Genomic DNA, 20,515 nt, shown 5'->3' with positions numbered 1-20,515 from the left:
ACAGCATGAACAGAGTATTAACACTGTTTACTTGCCGTCTGACATCGTACCATCGGGGCTTGCAATTAATCCATTATACATGTAATTCCATTGCAAAAATTGCATACATATTTAAACTATTCAATAATTTTGTCACAGATCATTATGTGTCTGAATTCAATGGGAAAAATTTACAGCAAAATTAGGTTAAGAATGACGAAGCATGTGTACAGTTTATTACGTTCCAGAGTCTATGAACGGTGTCTGTACAAATTTCATACTGCTGAAATTTTCTCATATGCATTTCGTGTACATTTATCCATTGCAAATTTCCAATAATTAATGCTTCTATGCCTATTCGTTTGAACGTCTACAGCAAGAATAATTAACAATCAACACATGCTTACAGCGTGCATATAACTTTTACTTCAGATTTTGTGAATATCGAAAGAAACGTGTGAAAACTACTATACTAATCATTGCACAAAATGCAGAGAATGACTTGCATTTGTGAACTTGCTTTTTCATAACGATAAAATATTTGTATAAAAAATAGGAAATTAATAATGAGTTCATAAACAAACACCATACACATGTAAAACCAGAGAACTAAGTGCAGTAGGCCTGCAATGGTCACGAGTCACTTATATAAAAAAATTTAAGCTGAACACATGTACAATTTTATACCCTTTCAATTTCCAGCTAATAAGGTGGACATTACTTACTGGTCAACTGATTGCCTCTAATAACACCAACAAGTCCAGCAAACATGTTGGGGGCTTTTGTTTTCTTATGTTTATTAAATTGTGAGAATCTTTCATCAACCACAGCATTGTCTGGTTGTTGTTGTTTTAGGGTTTAACACCATTTTTCAACACACAATAGGCTATACATGGCGGCCAGTATTAATGGTGGAGGAAGAACCCGGAAATCCCCGGATAGAACCACCGACCCTCAAGAAGCTACTGGCAAGCTTTCTCACATACCCACATTGGCCAAATCCAAGACTCGAACCCACACAGACAGAGGTGAGATGGCAGTGATCCGTAACAGAGAGCGCTTTAGACCACTCGGCCACTTAGGGCCCCCAGCATTGTCTGGTGCTTGGTTGTGTATGCAGTTAAAGAATAAACGCATGTTTGAGCAATGATTGTATACAGAATTAATTGAAGACAATCACAAAGACAACTTACATGGCTTTACTCATGGATCAGTAATAAGTATCATTTCCGATAATGTTTATTTTGGCATAACACTTCAAGAAACCGGTGAAATTGTTAAATTTCAGAAGTGATGCCACGGTCATATTATATTAAAATTCATATGTGAACTCTTCCCCAAAATGATAATAAACATTTTACACACTATTTCTCATACTTAAAAAAAATAAAAATTTCCCAGTACAAGAAAAATACACCAACATGTATTTAAAATTTCAGGAACCACACCACGCTCATAATATATTCGAATTCATAGGCGATCTCTTCCCCAAAATGATAATACATTTTTATACACTATTTCACGTACTTGGAACAAAAAATATTTTTTCATGTGCAAATGAATATACAAAATTTTGGGAGCCATGCCACAACCACATTATATCTGAATTCTCATTATCGCAGGGCACGTTATGGCAGGGATCGCACTGTACAATATAGGATACTGTATCTTACCTCCTCTTGGTTTTGGTGTTGTTGTTAAGTGTCCAATATGAGTAATGAAGTTGTTTACAAAGATGCATTTTGGGATTTTACAGCATGGATTGAGAGGATCATCTATCAGAAAACAGGCTGGAGTTGGCAGGTTTCCATAATGCACACACCTGGAATGGAACCACAACAATAACAATGAAACACTGTCCAGCCCATGTACAACTGATTACTCAAATGCTGATCTTTTGTGACCTGTGGCTTTTGGATACAGGTAAGGGATGGATAGATATAATGACTGATAGATCAACAAATAAAAAGATAGATAAATGAATAAAAGGAAAGAAAGAGAGCAATAGAGAGAGATTACCCCACCCCTCTTGCAATATAGTAAGTAAAGTCCATGGTAATAACTTATCATCAACAAAACTGGCTCTGTTATCAATGTATCACAGTGACTTACTTTTCCACACAGCGGTAGAATCCATTAGAGGCATCCTCACAGATGCAGTTGAAGTCACATCCATCTTCCCACATATCTCCATGTTTGTAATGAACTCCATTGTATGTGCAGAAGCCTACAAGTAAAAGAGTGAGCATGGTAAGCAAAGAAATCAAAGAGTATCTGTCCACATAAAACTCATTCTCAGGAGCAAACATCGAAAAAACCAGACTACACTACCATTTATTCACACTTATAAGTCGAGTCAAACTGCAAACAACAAAGATCAAATGCATAATTCACCTGCAGCCTAGGGTCTATGTTGTTTATTCTACTGATTACTCCTAACAAACTGCAAAACCCAGATCTGCAGTTGCATTATTCAATGGCAGATCTGGGTCTATGAGGTTTGCAGTTGGACTTGACTTATAAGCAAGTATATATGGTATATTCACTAGAAATCATAACCATAATAAACAGTGATAGATCTTGTTCTATATGAACTATATAGTAATAGATCTAGTTTTATGCTGATTGGACTTGCATTACTCACTGGTATATGCAATACATGGACTTTATTATATGGGTCATTAGTTGTTGTTGTTGTTATAGGGTTTAACGCCATTTTTCAGCACAAGATAGGCTATACATGGCGGCCAGTATTAATGGTGGAGGAAGAACCCGGGAAAACCCCCGGAAAGAACCACCGACCCACGAGAAGCTACCGGCAAGCTTCTCACATATCCACATTGGCCGAGCCCGAGACTCGAACCCACGCAGACAGAGGTGAGATGGCAGTGATCCGTGATGGAGAGCGCTTTAGACCACTCGGCCAAATGGAATTGATTATATAAACACAAATACAGTAAATTCTCCCTAGAAAGATCACTACATTAAGACCATGTCATGAGAGAACAAAGTTTAAATTATGCGTAACTATAATAGGTCAAGTACTCATTACTGAATTAATATACATCTCAAGCAAGAATGGCAGATGTAACAAAATAAGGTACAGACATGCATATCATACACAGAAGTTGTCTTAAGATAAAGTTGGAAAACTTTTTCTCAGACAAAACAGAGCCAAAAATTGATACAGGAAGTTTGAAAGGTCTCTAAAATACTTAAAGGTCCACTATGATAGGATTTTTGCTCAATGAAATCTAACATGGTAAACATTAATTGTCTGCAAGTTTTGAAGAAAAATAAGAGACTCGTACTGCATTATAAATGGGTTTGCAAGTTTTGAAGAAAATTAATATAGACTCCATAGATGAAAGTGTATTATAAGTGGTTTTTTTATATATCCAGGGCACAGATTAATAAGGAAGGGATATAGTTCAAACTCAATATTTATCTGTATTGACACAAACTTATCAACAAATATCAGTGTAGTTGGCAAAATGACATTTACTGCATCATTCTGACCGTACAATAATCTTTAAATGAAAGGGAGATGTGTATGCTTTTAACAATGACTAATCTTTCAGAGAAGTTAAACAATAAAAAAAAGGAACCAGAAAGCAATTTATTCAAAGAATAATAAATATAATCATGAAATTGCAAAAGTTATGCATCAAAAATGTAAAAGAAATTTACTAACCAATTCCTCCTGTCCCTGACCCAGCTCCTGGGGGCAAAGTAGGTGGTGCTGGAGTAAATCCAGGTTGTACAAGAGTCACTTGGTTGGTGTAAAAGGTGTTTGAGGTGTCAACCTTGTATGGTGGCTGAACTACACCATATACCTGAGTTGCAGGTTGGAAAACAGGAAGAGGTACAGGGGTTTTGTGGGTGATTGGGTCAATGGAACATACAGGTGCTCTGCAGCAAGGCTCATTTGGATCAACCTCTAAGTGACAAGATGCTGGCAGATCTGGATATGATGGACATCTACAAAATAAAAAATAAAGGATGGTTCTGAAGAAATTGTAGTGAACGCAAAACAAAACCTTAACGAGTTTTGAACTCAGTCTTACCACACTTTTTGAAGCAAAATTTTCCAGTTCTTTTCCACACCTGGATAAAATTTATTCATTTTTGCAGGGTTTATATATGACCATTACTTAATTGAATTAACATCAAATTACCTGTTTGTTTTGCAAGACTCCAATTACATATATGGATTTGGTACGTTACAACATACTAGACCACAAGGAACAAGTATAACTATTAAAATTCATACAAATTTGCACGTAACTCATTTAAATTTACAGAATACAATTATAACCTTTATTCTGATTAACTGGATATGTTGGTACGAAGAAGTTTTTTATATATAAATTTAATTCATGATAAGTTCCATTATGACACAATTAAGTATATTTCTGCAAAGAAGTGGCAGCTGAAAATTTTCAGTATTTCACCAGACTCAATATTCACAAAATTAAAGAGTCCTGTCCAGTCAGGAACAAATCTATTCTTTCTCCCAACTCTTTCAAACTTTCCTGGCAGTTTGAGAAATGTGTTAACATTTTAAAAATGTGATATCTTTGCATCTCAAAGGGTCAATTTGATCCAAATCACTTACATAGTTATAAGTTACTGTGTATTTTCTTATGTTACTTATAGTTAGACATCTATCCCCAAGGATAATTACACAAAAAACTGGAGTAAACATACTTTGGCATGAACTATCCATAACAAATTAGCTACACCAATTTTTTTTATAATTTATCAAATCTGCAAGGGTTGAAGCTTACAGATGCCCCTTATCATATACACAAAGAAATGTGTATGTTAGTGAGTGATATTTTCAGTATAACAAAATAATTGAGATTACATTGGTGTTTGTAACAGAAAGCCCATGAAGCCAATTTATAGCAGGTCATTTATTGCTAATGCATGCCTAAGCCCTCATACACTTTTGTTCACTGTATCATTTTCTTTCACTGGACTGGTATTATTATTATTTAAACTGTATCAGCCTTTTTATTTTTCATTGTCTACGAAGATAAAGAAGAACCACATCATTTTTAGTTACATTTCTCCAAGAGTTAATGTCTGTATGACAAATTTAGATAACAAGTGACATCACTTTAATGGTCAGGTAGTTTCAGGCCAAACAGCATGGCATTGATTTTACAAAACCAGACATGCTTAATTAGTAAACAGAATGTAAACAGTGATTACACAGCTCACCCTGCTTTCAGTAGTCTCCAGTAGTGACTGCAAACATTGATTATCTTGCAGAAAATAAGTTCAGACTAAAGTGATTAGAACAATGAAATGTCTGCCCTTTTCCTAATTCATATTTTGTGGCAATGTTTTTGTTACATTTTAACTTTAAATCTTGTTAAAACGCAACATTTTAACTTTGAAGTGACACTATATAGCTTGTACCGTGCTTACATACCATAAAACATACCTACCCATACACCCATCTGTACCTACCAACCCACCTACCTACTGTGATGGCAAACAAGATATAAAAAAAGTACATTCATTGGAATCATATCAATCTGGAGGTACTACAAACCAAGTTAAACCAAGTGATTAAAGCTGTTCTGCAATTGTTCTTTAAATTATGGTTCCTAAATCTCCTTAAAAAGCTATGATTGTTGTCCAACCCTAGAAGCTGGGTTGTATAGGGTGAAGGTCACAGGCTTTGCATAACCTTGGAGTGACTGCTGGTATTAAAAATACAGTTCATACATGAATAATGACATTGATTAACCACTACAATTAAGGTCTCGTATGCAAGTATGCATTAAACTCATCTAATTCTTACACTCTTTCTCATGCATTGTTGACCTACTGAGGGTAACCTATCACAATATACAACGTATTGTCAAAAATATGGAGAATATTATGATATCAAAATTGTTTTATATACACTGTGCAACAAAATCATAAAATACACATACATATTGTTATCTCCCAAATGAATATTCTACACAAGATTACTTTGTCCTGCTCACTTTCATCAATCCCACAAATTAAATCATCACTGCCTTAAAATAATCACCAAATCTTAATTTGTTCTGAGCACAATGACAACAGAATAATTGCACTACTGACTGACAGCTTACTTATAACTGTAAAACAGAGAACTTACTCTTTGGTCAACTAAAATGCAAATGTGTCACTTGAAAACAGCTGTTCACACTTTAAAAATAACATCTGGATAATTCAGTTGCTCTATTCATCAATATCAAAAGAAGCCATACATGGCTATTCTTTGTGACCCATGAATCAAAACTTTGCCTGCCTTTACAGAAAAGTTTTACCTATTGAATGACCCGACCCAACTGAAAAGGGATCCAACTTGTATCTCTTCTCATCGATGAACTTTTTTTGTCAGAAATAGTTTCTATTTTCACAGGCAAATAGATGAAGGTATCAATCTATACCCGACACACTGGCACAAAGAATGACTTCCATTTCTGCTGCAACAACACGACCACATTTCCCTTCAGACAGCAAAAAAAATTGCTTCCACTCTCTACCCTAATGATAAAACCTGCCTTACTAAGGAATCTGATATACTGACACTTTCAAGTTACATTGCCAACATGACTGAAGTAAGAATAAATGAAAGATAAGAAATATTTCTACAATGATTTACATGTTTTCCTTAATCTAAACAATGCCTTCGTCATGAAGCAAAACTTTAGTTTGCACAGACTGAGCAGTAACTGTAGTTACACAACAGTGACCACATAAAGACTGGGAGAACCAGTTTGTTAGGAAACACCTGACCACTGACCACAGAGAACAGGTGACCATTATATACAAGACATTTATACAGGAAATTTGCCTGGGGGAAATTAAAATGGCCATTGTGAACAGGTGACTGCTGAGTAAAGGTGACAGTTAGGACAGGTCTGACTGTACATTCAAATAAATATGTGAACTGGTGATTTAAGCAGTGAGTATACTTAATAACATAAATTACATTATTGATGACACTTGCTATACAGCAATTTGATTTATGCACTTTCATTTTAATGCCATTTATAGAGATGTTTGTTATACAGCAATTCAATTTATGTGCTTTCATTTTAATGCCATTTATAGAGACGCTTGTTACAAACCAATTCAATTTAGGTGCTTTCATTTTAATGCCATTTATAATGAAGAAATAAGATTCAGTTTGTACATGCTTGTTCTAATGTCATTGCTAGTGCCATGTGCTGTGCCTTGCATGCGGCTTATGTACATATTATACGTATTAATTTATTTGTAAATTATGTATAAAAGAGTCATTACTTGAAAACTTCGAGGTATAATTTGCCCAACAACTTCCTTAATTTACAAGTATCGTATGGAAAAATTACGGTTGAATTACGCCAGTTTTGATTTAAGCCATTACCTCGCAAATGCATCAATGCTGTCAATCATGCATTTTTTGTGTTATTTAAAAGTAAAAACATATACCACTGAGTGAAAAGTCTAAATAAATATACATTTTCTAACTGTTGAACCATTTCAGATGCTTACTTGCGTCTGCATGTGTACAGGCCAGAAACTGCATCCTTACAGAAGCACGAGTATTCACAAGCATCTTCCCATGCCTGATTCTGTACATACAGTAGCCCTTTGTATAGACAGCCCCCTGAGTTGGATAAATAAATGAGGAATTAGGTTAAATGTAAGAATATTAAAAGATTCTGTCAATTGAATTAAAAATGATATATGTGAAATGTTAAGAGTCAGACAAAAGTTTACAGTAAAAAGCAAATTATTCATCTTCAACAGGAGACCAATACCATTGTATCAGAAGTGTAACTCACATAGTAAGACAAATCACATTGTATCAGAACTATAACTCATATAGGGGAGACAAATACCATTTTAACAGAACTTTATCACACATCAAAATACAAATACCATTGTATCAGAAATGTAACTCACATAGGTACACCACTTGTTAAGGCTTTACTCTAGAACTCATTTGGAAGGGGGAATCACCCACAATACAAAGTATATGGGTTGGACAGGAGTATTTTCTAAATATACAACTATATTCAAGAGCAAGTGTAGTATTTGAAACGTTAAGGGTCACTACATGTCTGTAATGCACCAAAGGATCAACACAGTGTAACAATCTCACACAATTTTCTCCAAAATACATCTTCTGCATACTGACATGAAAATGTGAAATGGTTGACACAGGAATCATCATTTCATGCAGAAAAAGATGTGACCAAACAAAAGTTGTCCCTTTTGGTGCAGCTGTATTAGTCATGACAAAATGGACCTAACAAGTTAGCTACTTGCAATGTGTGCAACAGTAACAACTGGTTAACGTGCAGTTACCACAGACAAATCTAATCAGTTAACAGTCAGTGTGCCAGTCAGGTACTGAACAGAGCATATTTATCCAAGGTCATTATAATCTTCATTAGCTCTACATGAAAATTAAGTCTTTATGTGAAGGTGAGAACTAGTCTGGAAATATGGATTTCCCAACTTAGGCTGAGTGATATTAGATGAAGGTGGGGACTAGTCTGGAAATATGGATTTCCCAAGTTAGGCTGAGTGATATTAGATGAAGGTGAGAACTAGTCTGGAAATATGGATTTCCCAAGTTAGGCTGAGTGATATTAGAATGATGAACTGCCATGAATCTGACTGCAACAGAGATGCATATAGATTGAGTTTGATAGTTATACAGGAGTTTTCATGTAGTTGTTTTAATTTTGTGGCAGTTATTAAGAAATCAGCCTTAATCCTGCCATCACACATGTGACAATGGATCCTGCTTGTGCTATGAATATAAGCTAGAAGTGCATTGCTCAATGATATGCAAAATAGCATGAAATCAGTGAACTATTGTTAAACTTCTAGTTAACATCTATGGTTCACTTTAGGTTCATCTGTAAATTTTGACTGGATAATTGGTGTACGGATAACTGATAACTTTATAAACACGACTACAGTAAAATGTGCAGCATATATCTACCCAGTGTTTAACAGTTTTCTATGATGGCATTAGTAAAACAGGTTGACTCTGGAAATTATTGAGACCTGGACATCCGGTCAAGGTATGATGTTTGGAACTAAAAAATTTGTGCAGAAACTATTATTCTGTTGTTACCATGACTATGACCTGATTTTCTGACTCCAAAATTGGCACACTTCTTTCTTACCCAAAATGTAAGTCATCAAAATACTTTGGACAAGGTGCATTGTCCAGAACCAAAATGATTGTGCACTTTGCTTGGTATCTGATCTTAAAAACATCTTCCACATCATAAGCACATAGGGACTGACCTGTGATGTTTGGGATTTCACTTTTTAAACAGCTTCCACACAGTAAGTACATAAGGACTGTACTGTGATGTTTAGTATTTGACTTTCAAAACACATTTTACACCAAAAGCACATGAAGACTGCACTGTGATGCTTGGTATTTGACTTTTAAGACACCTTTCAAACCAAAAGCACATGGGGACTGCAACTTGATGTTTGGTATTTGACATTAAAACTGCTTCCACAAGATCTTTTATTATGAACAAAGACTATGTCAAAATTATCATCAAAAAGTGATACCATTATTTGGCTATCTGCTAATGCATTTAAAACAATGATACATACTCAGTGATGGTGCCTGGAAACCAGTTCCACCTGACCCTGGTCTCGGCTTCTCACCAGATGGCAGTGTTGGACTAACATAAGTCATACCACTTGGTGGGTTGGAAACATTAAGCATGCCTCCATTGCCAATAGTGCCAATGTTGTTAGAGGAGGAAAAAAAGTAACCAGTGTCACACTGAATTGTTGGACAGCAATCTCCAGCCTTCTTCTGCTCATAGCAGCCACTAGGGATGTTGTTGTATTGTGGACACCTGAAACACAATACTCTTATATATCTTCTTTTCTTCCTTTGCTTCTTTTATTTCTCTATGGCTAAGATATGGCAATCTAATGCCCAGTTCGTACCATTCTCATCAGCATTTTAATGACCAATTAGTACCATTCTCAATGGCATTCAAATGCCCAATTAGTACCATTCTCAATGGCTACCTAATGCCCAATTAGTATCATTCTCAATGGCATTCAAATGCCCAATTAGTACCATTTTCAATGGCCATCTAATGCCCAATTAGTACCATTCTCAATGGCATTCAAATGCCCAATTAGTACCATTCTCAACAGCAATCTAAAGCCCAATTAGTACCATTCTCAACAGCAATCAAATGCCCAATTAGTACCATTCTCAATGGCATTCAAATGCCCAATTAGTACCATTCTCAATGGCATTCAAATACCCAATTAATACCATTCTCAATGGCATTCAAATGCTCAATTAGTACCATTCTCAATTGCATTCAAATGCCCAATTAGTACCATTCTCAATGGCCATCTAATGCCCAATTAGTACCATTCTCAATAACATTAAAATGCCCAATTAGTACCATTCTCAATGGCCTGACTAGTACTCATCAATGGTATAAATCATGTATTTTTAAATTTGCAAAATTGCTTAGCAAAGAACTTTAACATGTATGTTTTTAGTCATTAGCTTCTAGGCTGTCCTGTAATACAGACTTTTTTAGGCAAAGCAACTCCACTGCACAAAATGTAATGTATTTCTTTTAATACCTTTAATTTACTTAAACTGTCTGTAAATGTTTAACTTATCAAACAAATGATTCATGTTTCAAATGCAATTGCAAACAATGATTAAGTAAAAAAAACTGGTGAATGATTAGATTTTCTTTATAATGAAAAAACAGATGACAGAAGAATACAAAATGGCAATCAGGACTTTTAAATCAGCCAAACAATTTAAGGAAGCCATTTGATGAATTTGATGGAAATAATAAAATAATAACTACCCTATTGACCTTCACCTGGTTATCTAGAACACCTGGTTATCTAGAACAACTGGTTATCTAGAACACCTGGATTGCCTTATTTTAAGACCCAATGAAACCTTTTATTGCATCTCATTTCCCAAACTAAAAATCTCTCAAATTTCCTAGGTCCCTCAGATGTTTCAGCTACTAAGATTCTATTGTAAATATAACATCTTACGTGTTAACACATCTGTAGTAACCATAGATGGAATTTTCACATGTACACATGGTATCACAGCTGACATTCCAGCTTTCTCCTTGGGTGTACATCTTTCCATTGTAAATACATTTGTCTGAATGAAAATGAAATCATGATAAGAATATAACACATGCATATAGTAAACAAATTACTTTCTTCCATATCTATCACAATATTTTGAGTTTCTTTAAGAAAGTTACTTTTCAGCGTTTGGTTAAAGTACTAAGTTAAATGAAAGATGAAAATTAAGTGGATTTTACTGTAATCTTAAGTTGTGGTATGTTTTGTATAAAAATTTAATTTACTCAACAGCGTTCAATACAGCCTTAAATTACTTTTCAAAATGTGGCAAAGTGCAGCTTACAATATGCTTAATTAAAGCATGCTCAATTAGCAAGAAAAATGTTGACTTCGAATTTCAATCTAGACATTTAATTTCATTTAATTAAGGCATGTGGATAAACAACTACAACAAACTGAAAGTTGTGGTAAAGAGCATCTAAAACAATGGCAATTTTTCCATCAATTACATGTGAATACATGTCATGCGAGATATTATGGATAACAATAGTAAACACATATCTCAAGATTTAATTTTGCACAGCATTTACAATATATTTACTAAAACACCCATTGGAATCTGACATGAAATCATCTACACTAAAACAATCACTCTTGGTATGAACAAGCCCTCACAGTTAGAAAATGTACAAATGGCAACTCATAAATGCAAACAAACAATTTTTAATGAATGTTCTTTAGATATTAAATGTATAAAACGAATAACATTAAGGACCAAAAGCAGCAAACTACAAGTGTCATCTTGTGCTTTTCATAGTTTTATTAAATGTCGTAATTAAAGAGCATGATTCTATTTAACACTAAAACAAGGCATATTACAATTACATTGCTAATTGATATACAATAGTATCATACAATATTTATTACACATTGATCTGACACTACTAAATATGAACACTGTGTAATAAATTGTACTATACCCTTGCAGATTTTTCATTGAAATAACTAAATGCAAACTTACCATCAGCAGAAGGCTGTGGTTCACCAGATGCTAAAAATGAGAAGTTACAACGAATATTTAACTTTATTAGCCAAATGTAAACTACATGTATTTCATTCAAATCAACTACTTCCATATGCATTTGAAAAATATACACATGACTTAAACAAAAATATTAACAGTGCTAGAATGTACCCTGTGCCTAAAAATCCAATTACAATTGACAGAAATATTATTTTCAGTCTGTTTTTCTATCTTAAATGATACGCAATAAAAGACAACAAATCAATCAAATTATATTTGTTTCAATACAACATTAGAACAGTGAAAACAAGGCATGATTACTCCAAACTTCTCTGCTTTACTGGTCCCTATTCTAGCAGTGAACTGACATTTAACTTAAATCAAGAAGATGATGCAAATATTTCAAATTTTACATCTAGAAACCACCAAAAATTATATTTCAAGTTTTAAGTCTTAGGTAATCATCAGTGGTACCGCAGAAGTTGCAAGAATTGGAACATGTCACAGTCCCCAAATTTTCTAAAGTAAGAGGAAAAAGCACAAAATCTGACATACAATGGTTCGCTACAGCCAACATAACTTTTGTAAATTTCCAGTCATTAGTCATGAATGCCAAATCAAATGAATAAGGATGCAAAACTTTTGTTCTCACAAACATCTCACCATAACAAGAATCCCTCAACAGGACTAATGCTCAGCTGGCAAAAGAACAACTCCAGGATTCCAAGGTAAGACAGCTTCTAATATTTAACTGACGAGTGTTGAAACTATATTTGATATTCTTCAGCAAAATCAAGATTTTCAACAGGGCAGCCATATTGGATGTAAAATAGACACCAATTTCAAGTAGGACCAATTGAACATTATAAGAAGCTTTGATGAAAACCTTATGTCAATATGACCATTTATTTAGGAGAAGTAGAAATAGCACGATTTTCAACATGGCCATTGTTTGACCATATTGGATGCAAGATTGGCATCATTTTCATTTCAGCCCAAGCAGATATAAAAAAACATCTTTAGGTGAAAACCATAGGTCCATATGATCATGCTTTCATGAGCACTAGTGATGACATGATTTTCAAGATGGCCATGTGTAGGTAGGATAATTAAATAATATGTTTCTTGAAACTATGATGTGAATGAGATCTAAGACAAAAGAGAAAAACTTTGTTATATCAAATGCAATATTAATAAAGAACCATCTGGAATGGCAAATTATCATTTTGGGCATCACAAAAAATTATTTAACATTATCAAAGTGTAATCAGCAAAATGGTGAAACTCAAACTTGACCATGGTCTTCTTAATGTAAAGCCCAATACCAAATTGTTTTTAATCCATGCTGTCCTTCATAAATGACTGTTTAGAAACAATATATGACAGACTGAGACATGATGGGATGGATGGACATAGGTAACACTGATATACCTTCTCTGTGTATATGCAACAGATAGGATGGATGAACATGGGGGACACTATATGCCCCCCTCCATGCATATGTGAGAGATGACTCGTGATACGATGGATAAAAATGATTAACACTGTATGCCCCCTCTATGTGTATGTGACAGATGTTTTATGACAGAATGGATGGACTTGGCTAACACTGTATACCTCATCTGTGTATGTGTAACAGATGGGATGGATGAACATGGGGGACACTATATGCATATGTGACAGATGGGACATAATGAGATGGATGGAAGTAACACCATATGCTGATGGCTCATGATGGGATGGATGAACATGGGTAATACCCTATTCCCCTACATGTATATGTGACAGATTGGACATAATGGGATGGATGAACATGGGTAACATCAAAATGCCCCTCCATGTATATGTGGCAGATTGGACATAATGGGATAGTTGAACATGTATAATACCCTATTCCCCTACATGTATATGTGACAGACTGGACATAATGGGATGGATGAACATGGGTAATACCCTATTCCCCTACATGTATATGTGACAGATTGGACATAATGGGATGGATGAATATGGGTAACATCAAAATGCCCCTCCATGTATATGTGGCAGAAGGGACATACTGGGATAGTTTAACATGGATAATACCTTATTCCCCTACATGTATATGTGACACCTGGGACATAATGGGATGGATGAACATGGGTAATACCCCATTCCCCTACATGTATATGTGACAGATTGGACATAATGGGATGGATGAACATGGGTAGCACTATATGCTCCTATATGTATACAAGACAGATTGGATATGATGGGATGGGTAAACATGAGCAACACCATATGCCCCCTCCATGCATGTGACAGATGGGACATAATGGGATGGGTGAACATGGGTAACGCTATATGCCTACTCCATGCATGTTACAGATGGGACATAATGGGATGGATGAATATGAGTAACAATTGATTCACACACACACACACATGTGACAAATGGGACATGATGGGATGGATGAACATGGGTAAGCCTACATGCCCCCTACATGTATATGCAACAGATGGGACATGATGGGATGGGTGAACATGAGTAACACCATATGCCCCTCCATGTATATGTGATGACATGATGGGATATTTGAACATGAGTAATACCTTATGACTACTCCATGTACATGACAGAAGGGACATTATGGGATGGATGAACATGGGTAGCACTATATGCTTATTCCATGTGTATGTGGCAGAAGCATAACACTACCAGATACCATTTATCTTCTGACAACATAAAGTGTAGGTAAAAAAAAAATAACTTCAGAAATAAAAAGGCAAACTTACGACACATGTTGCAGTACTTCTTGCAGTTGTCAAGGGACCAGCTTCTGTAGGCAGTGCAAACACTTAAGCCATATTCATGACAGTTTCTCTGGGCATCGATACATGGGGGAGCCTGGGTTGGTGTGCTTCCTAGAATTATAATGCCAAATTATCATTGCATAAATGAGAGCAAAAGAAGAAGAAAAAAGCCTACTGTCTCCCCATCCAATTTCCAGGAACTCAAGACAAGACCATTTCTTTTAACTGTCAAGCATTGAAACCATCACTAATATTCTCGAGTGATAAGATTTTCAAATTAACCAATGTGGCAGCCATACTGAATGCAATAATGACACCATTTTCAATTAGGGCAAACTAGACATCATTAGATGACTTTTGGACAAAACATATGTTGATATCAGCATCCATTCAGGAGAATTAGTTAAAAGATTTTCAGTGTTGATTGGGGCAGCCATATTTAAGGTAATATCAGCATCCTTTTCATTTAGGACCAGCTAAACACCATCATTTAAATAAAAATGCATGGACTCCCATTTAAACAGAGATGTTGATCACTACTGGTCATAGAGTATGTAATTGGTGCAGTGACATACTACGGGGGTTGCGAGGGGTACAATCCACCCTGGATGACCACCAGAAGTGGGGGTGTCATCAGGAGAGTTGAAATACCAGTACAAGTTTTCAAACCAAATGAAAAATTCACCAAAGTAAACGTTATTTCAGTTTGCTTATGACAGCACTGTACTGTTTAAAAATCTACTTGCAAACTTAATACATTTTTCTGTGTGTTTACATTTATAATTATTTGTGGGGGTGCCAAAGGAAGGATCTGCCCCAGGTGCCAAATACTATAGGTATGCCCCTGAATTGGTGTATCCAATAAAGTTCTCAATCTTTCAATTTTATGTTGCAACTAGAGAGCTCTAGATCAGATTGGATAATTTTTATTATATGATACTGATCACAACTGATGTCATTATTAGGTTCGTTAAAGTGTTCAGACACTGGGGTCTCCCTCTTATTTTTTATATCCCTAAGGTGGGTTTTTTATTTGCATATGGAATCACTTTTTACTCTCACCTATGTATTGTTTGCCACTGAAGTAACAACTGAGTAAGTAAATGACATTAAATAGTGACCTCTTATCTTCAAAGGATATTTAAGGATGTAAAAGTGCTATTCTAGATTTATCCATTTGTCAATTTTTCATGCAAAGGTGCAATTAATAGTTTTGCACTCTAACACTTTGTTTATGAATGATTTACCTGAAAACCTTAGGTTTTGAATCGAAAACTAAGGTCTTATTAAATGGTTGCTTAAAAAGGAAAGAAAAAATGAATTTGGCAGAATCACTTCCACTAGTTATTTAATTTTTTATTTTGTTTAATTGTTATTGTGTTTTTCAAGATGATTCAAGAGAAATGATTAAGGGAAGCCCTTATCTTTTTGGAGTTAATTCATGCCAAAATATGTGAACTTTCTTCCAATGCTAAAAAACCATTGACTAACAAATATTACAAGTTTAACAATGATTGGAAATTAGAGCTTAAGTCAATGAAGGCGAGTAGCAAAGGTCCTGAGTTTTCACTGTATGTATCACGAAAAATGGATTTTTTGTGGATATAGGAATACATATGCAGGGGATGCATGGATGAGAAAACTACTGACAGCCTGTTAATGGTGAAACTTAATCACAATGAATGTCATTAGTAGGCACCAGGCAGTAAATCTGTGATGGCAGCCAAAAATGCTTGTGGATTCTATTAAAAAAAACAATAACTCTGCAGTGAACTATGAGATATAGAACCATTTCCTTTTACCTGACAATACCCATGATTCATATTAATTAATTAATTATTATTGTAACATTTGCCATCAGAATCTGATTCATTTTCGAAATGTGCTGTTTTATTACAATTGTAGTCCTTTATATTGCTGACAAATCCTTGATTATAGAGTAATGGATTTAAAAACATTCTTAATTATGATGTCTCCTTCAAGGACATGAGGTATGTATGTTCTTCTGAACACTCCAAACATACTGCACTGACCCAGATTGGCCATTGCATTATGCAATGACAGATCTGTATGTATGTATGTATGTATGTATATATGTATGTATGTATGTATGTATGTATGTATGTATGTGTGTACAGGGTTTAAAGGCACATCAGCACACTCCTGGCTAAATAATGCCAAGTAAGTTTAGGTATCCTCCCAAGCAAGAGAATATAAAACAAACCAAAAAAAGACATCAAAGGATATTTTCTTAAAATATATGGTCCATTTTTTATAATCCACACTCTTTTTAAAAGTCCAAGACTTTCTCATATGGAACAGGTTCATGGAACATTGCCTGCATGGAAGATTGCCTACAGTATTTGCCTCTTACACAATGCTGGAGGGTCATCAGGCCTGCTCTACATCCTTAAACCCTCATGGACAGCAAAAGGAATTTGTAATATAAAGGAGATTAATAATCAATCATACATAAATAATTAGCAAAAAAAGTGAGACACCAATGGGTACCTCACTGTCCAAGTTTCAATGCCCTTGCATGTTACTTACCAACACCCTGTCCACTGATTGATCCATAGCCAGTGAAGCTGCCAGTTTGCTGGTCATACTCGCAGACTGGTTTCTTACAGCATTCACCAGCTTGTTGTTCCAGATGGCAGGCAGGAGGAATACTATGGTAGACTGGACATCTGTTATTAATAAATAAAGTATCATTACCTATCAGCAAAAATTAGTGGCTTATTAGCACTTATATCCTTTATTTTTCTGAGAAGCCGTCAGTATGGATAACTTTCAAACCTCAAAGTTTGGTGTAGAACATAAATGTATCACAACACAGAAATATACATGATGCAATTGTAGTGGCATAAGGACTCGATATTTAAGCATGTCAAATGATTTGAGGTGGGGATTTTAGTACATTATGGCACATCAATCCAAGTAGGTTATTTAGGTCTGAGACAATCTGAGTAAAGTGCCCTGCCCAAGAATGCACCACAGTAGCTGACCTGGGCTGATCCAATGGTAGAATTCAAATGCACATCCTTATAGCTATGAGTCTAGCATGCAAACCATTATGCCACAGTGGCAACTGCCTCCAACAGTTGCCTCTTTCATCAATCTCCATACCTCAGACCTAGAATTTTACATCCCCATGCCCACATGAGATCAATGTAGAATGAACCATAATGTAAGTGATGTTAATGCAGTGCAATCATCATTTTATTAAACTGCTAGATATGTCTCAACAATACTGCCAAGAACAGAGTTACAGACCAGATGGGGATAATGAATAGACTAGTGCAAACAGACAGTTGTAAACTCAGACAACATAATTGAAAACTTGGAAAAAAATGACAAAAATTGATGAAGAGAGAATAGGTTTTTTGGAGTAAATTGCTAAATGTGGGAATTCAGCATGATTCTTAAATAATTTTTAACTGGGACAGCCCCTAAGGGTTCTTCACTTGAGAGCTGTTGTAGGATAAAGTAGCTTGACTATTTTAGTGAATAACTGACTGAAAAAAAAACACCTGCTTTGCACAGGTTTTGCTGATCTTCAGTTATCGATTTTCATAAAAGTACACGAGTCAATCAATGAACACAAGCCTCCTGCATTTATAACATACATCACTTTTGAGGCTCCCATTAACATGGGGGTAAAACATTTACTATCTCAACTCAAAAAGCCAGTTACAATTATGGGGGTCAGGTGATTTTCCAATCATTCTCCCAATCAGGTAGTTGCTGATTCAGGGCTGACCAGTATTTTTCTTTTATGAACTATGTTCTCTTAAAAGTAGTAGTCTCTGTTCACTGAAAGTCTATACTTTCTACTTGAAGTGTGTTTTCCATTAGTTATGATCAAGCTCACACAAGTGCTTTGTTATCACTCTTCATTACCAATAAATGCTTATATGTGGATGAGCAGACTGGTCTTAATTTATAATTACTTACAAATGATGAAAGATGGGTAATAGAGTAAGCTGTAGAAAACAACCTTCAAAACAATAAAAATGTTGTCCTTGGCATCATCAACCTTTTTAATTTCTATGACAGCTGGCTGAGTAAGTTTTTTTCTGGCAAGAAAATGATTGTTCAACTTTATTCACTGAGTGATTGGATTGTAAGAAATTTTAAAACCACTTGAACAGTGTCATAAAGATGAAGGACTGAAGTTGTAAATATACGACTGGAAATTAGCAGGGTACTTACAAATCTTCACATTTGTATTCTCCTTTGTTGGAATCAACACAAGTACACTGAAAGTCACAGCCATCTCTCCATGACTGACCTTGGAGATATTGTTTGTTCTTGTACTCACATACACCTAAAATACATCATTAAAACAACATGCATTACTATGAATTTATTTATTTTCATAGGTATCAATTTTATGATTTTGTATATAAAATAAATGAGATTTTCATTGGTACTTAAATTTATGGATGGAGGAAGTAGTCCTACTGTTTCCGCTAAGAATTATTGTTGCAACAACCACAAATTCCTGAAAATTGGTACCCCACAAACAATAATAAACTCACCGTATCATGAATTTGAAAAATTAGGCATTACATCAGTATATCAGTGTCTCAACACCTAAAGATGAAGTATTAAATCAGCATTATATCAGTATCAGAAACATCAATAAATAAGTATCTAGCATGATACAGATGGTAAATAGATTGTTTAACTGATTCCTTATTAATTTCAACTGGGTTTTGCGGATTATTATTAGAAATTTCACTTTACAACCAAAAGGTCTATTCTGGAAGCAAAAATCATAACATGGGCATCCATTTTTAAGGTCACCTATTGATATTCAGCTATTTCTTTCAGGTGCTTTCCTCCTCTCCATTTCAGATGGGTCCATCTACAAGCCTTCTGATTTACAGTATTTAGCTCAATTAAGTACAATATTTCTCTAGATCCTGACCACTAACTTTCTCAATTCCATGTCAAGAGGACACTTTCAGTTCATCAAATTTAATCATACAACAATCTCAACTGATACTTATAGTCTCATTCAACCAGATGCTCATAATATTCAAGGTGCTTGCAATAATCAAGATAAAAAAAAACAAAAATATTCTCTTTTAATCCATTGCTGTCACTGTTGTCAATTAGACATAGTTGTGATGAGTGCAATGCAAAGGCCCCAAATCTCAACAATTTTTGTCTTGGCATGGTCTTCAAACTAATTAACTCATGTTCAAAATTCACTAGGATGGAGAAGATGGTCATTCAGGGGCCATAACTCTTCCAAATGACTATGTGGAATTCTGGAACACTAACTCATTCAAGGAAAGATCAACAGAATGGTGATTGATACCTATGGCTGAAATGCAATACTCCTAAGTAAAGTTATGGTGTGGAAAGTAAAGTTAAGTGAACAGGGAATATGGGAACATATATCTTCCAATTGATAATGTGGAACACTGCAAATTAAATTAATTCATGATCCCTTCAGTATATTATAGCTACATTCCAAATTTGGATGAAATAAAGCAAAGATTGGGGCCCAGGGTGGATGAGTTGTCTAAGGGGCTCACCTTTATAACTCTCAGGATCAGCCAATTTGGTTATGTGAGAAATCTTGCCAGTAGC

At 35.1% G+C, this 20,515-nt stretch overlaps 1 protein-coding gene across 1 annotated transcript in view; it reads right to left on the bottom strand.

Annotated features, from left to right (window-relative positions):
* Window positions 1–20,515, bottom strand: part of LOC149783011 (uncharacterized) — a 211,537-nt gene that overhangs the window by 163,856 nt on the left and 27,166 nt on the right. The window contains exons 12-21 of the mRNA XM_089934583.1: window positions 19,124–19,238; window positions 17,459–17,598; window positions 14,891–15,019; window positions 12,116–12,145; window positions 11,053–11,167; window positions 9,610–9,860; window positions 7,510–7,624; window positions 3,674–3,960; window positions 2,092–2,206; window positions 1,653–1,801 (exon numbers count right to left, since the gene is read on the bottom strand). Of these exons, the coding sequence (XP_089790709.1) occupies window positions 1,653–1,801; window positions 2,092–2,206; window positions 3,674–3,960; window positions 7,510–7,624; window positions 9,610–9,860; window positions 11,053–11,167; window positions 12,116–12,145; window positions 14,891–15,019; window positions 17,459–17,598; window positions 19,124–19,238 (1,446 nt within the window). The remainder of the gene's footprint in view (window positions 1–1,652; window positions 1,802–2,091; window positions 2,207–3,673; window positions 3,961–7,509; window positions 7,625–9,609; window positions 9,861–11,052; window positions 11,168–12,115; window positions 12,146–14,890; window positions 15,020–17,458; window positions 17,599–19,123; window positions 19,239–20,515) is intronic.

This window comes from Sinohyriopsis cumingii, chromosome 15, assembly GCF_028554795.1.
Source record: "Sinohyriopsis cumingii isolate HCF-2022 chromosome 15, ASM2855479v2, whole genome shotgun sequence".
Taxonomy (NCBI): domain Eukaryota; kingdom Metazoa; phylum Mollusca; class Bivalvia; order Unionida; family Unionidae; genus Sinohyriopsis; species Sinohyriopsis cumingii.
Note: the sequence above shows the minus strand (reverse complement) of the source record. Positions and strands in the feature narration are given on the sequence as shown.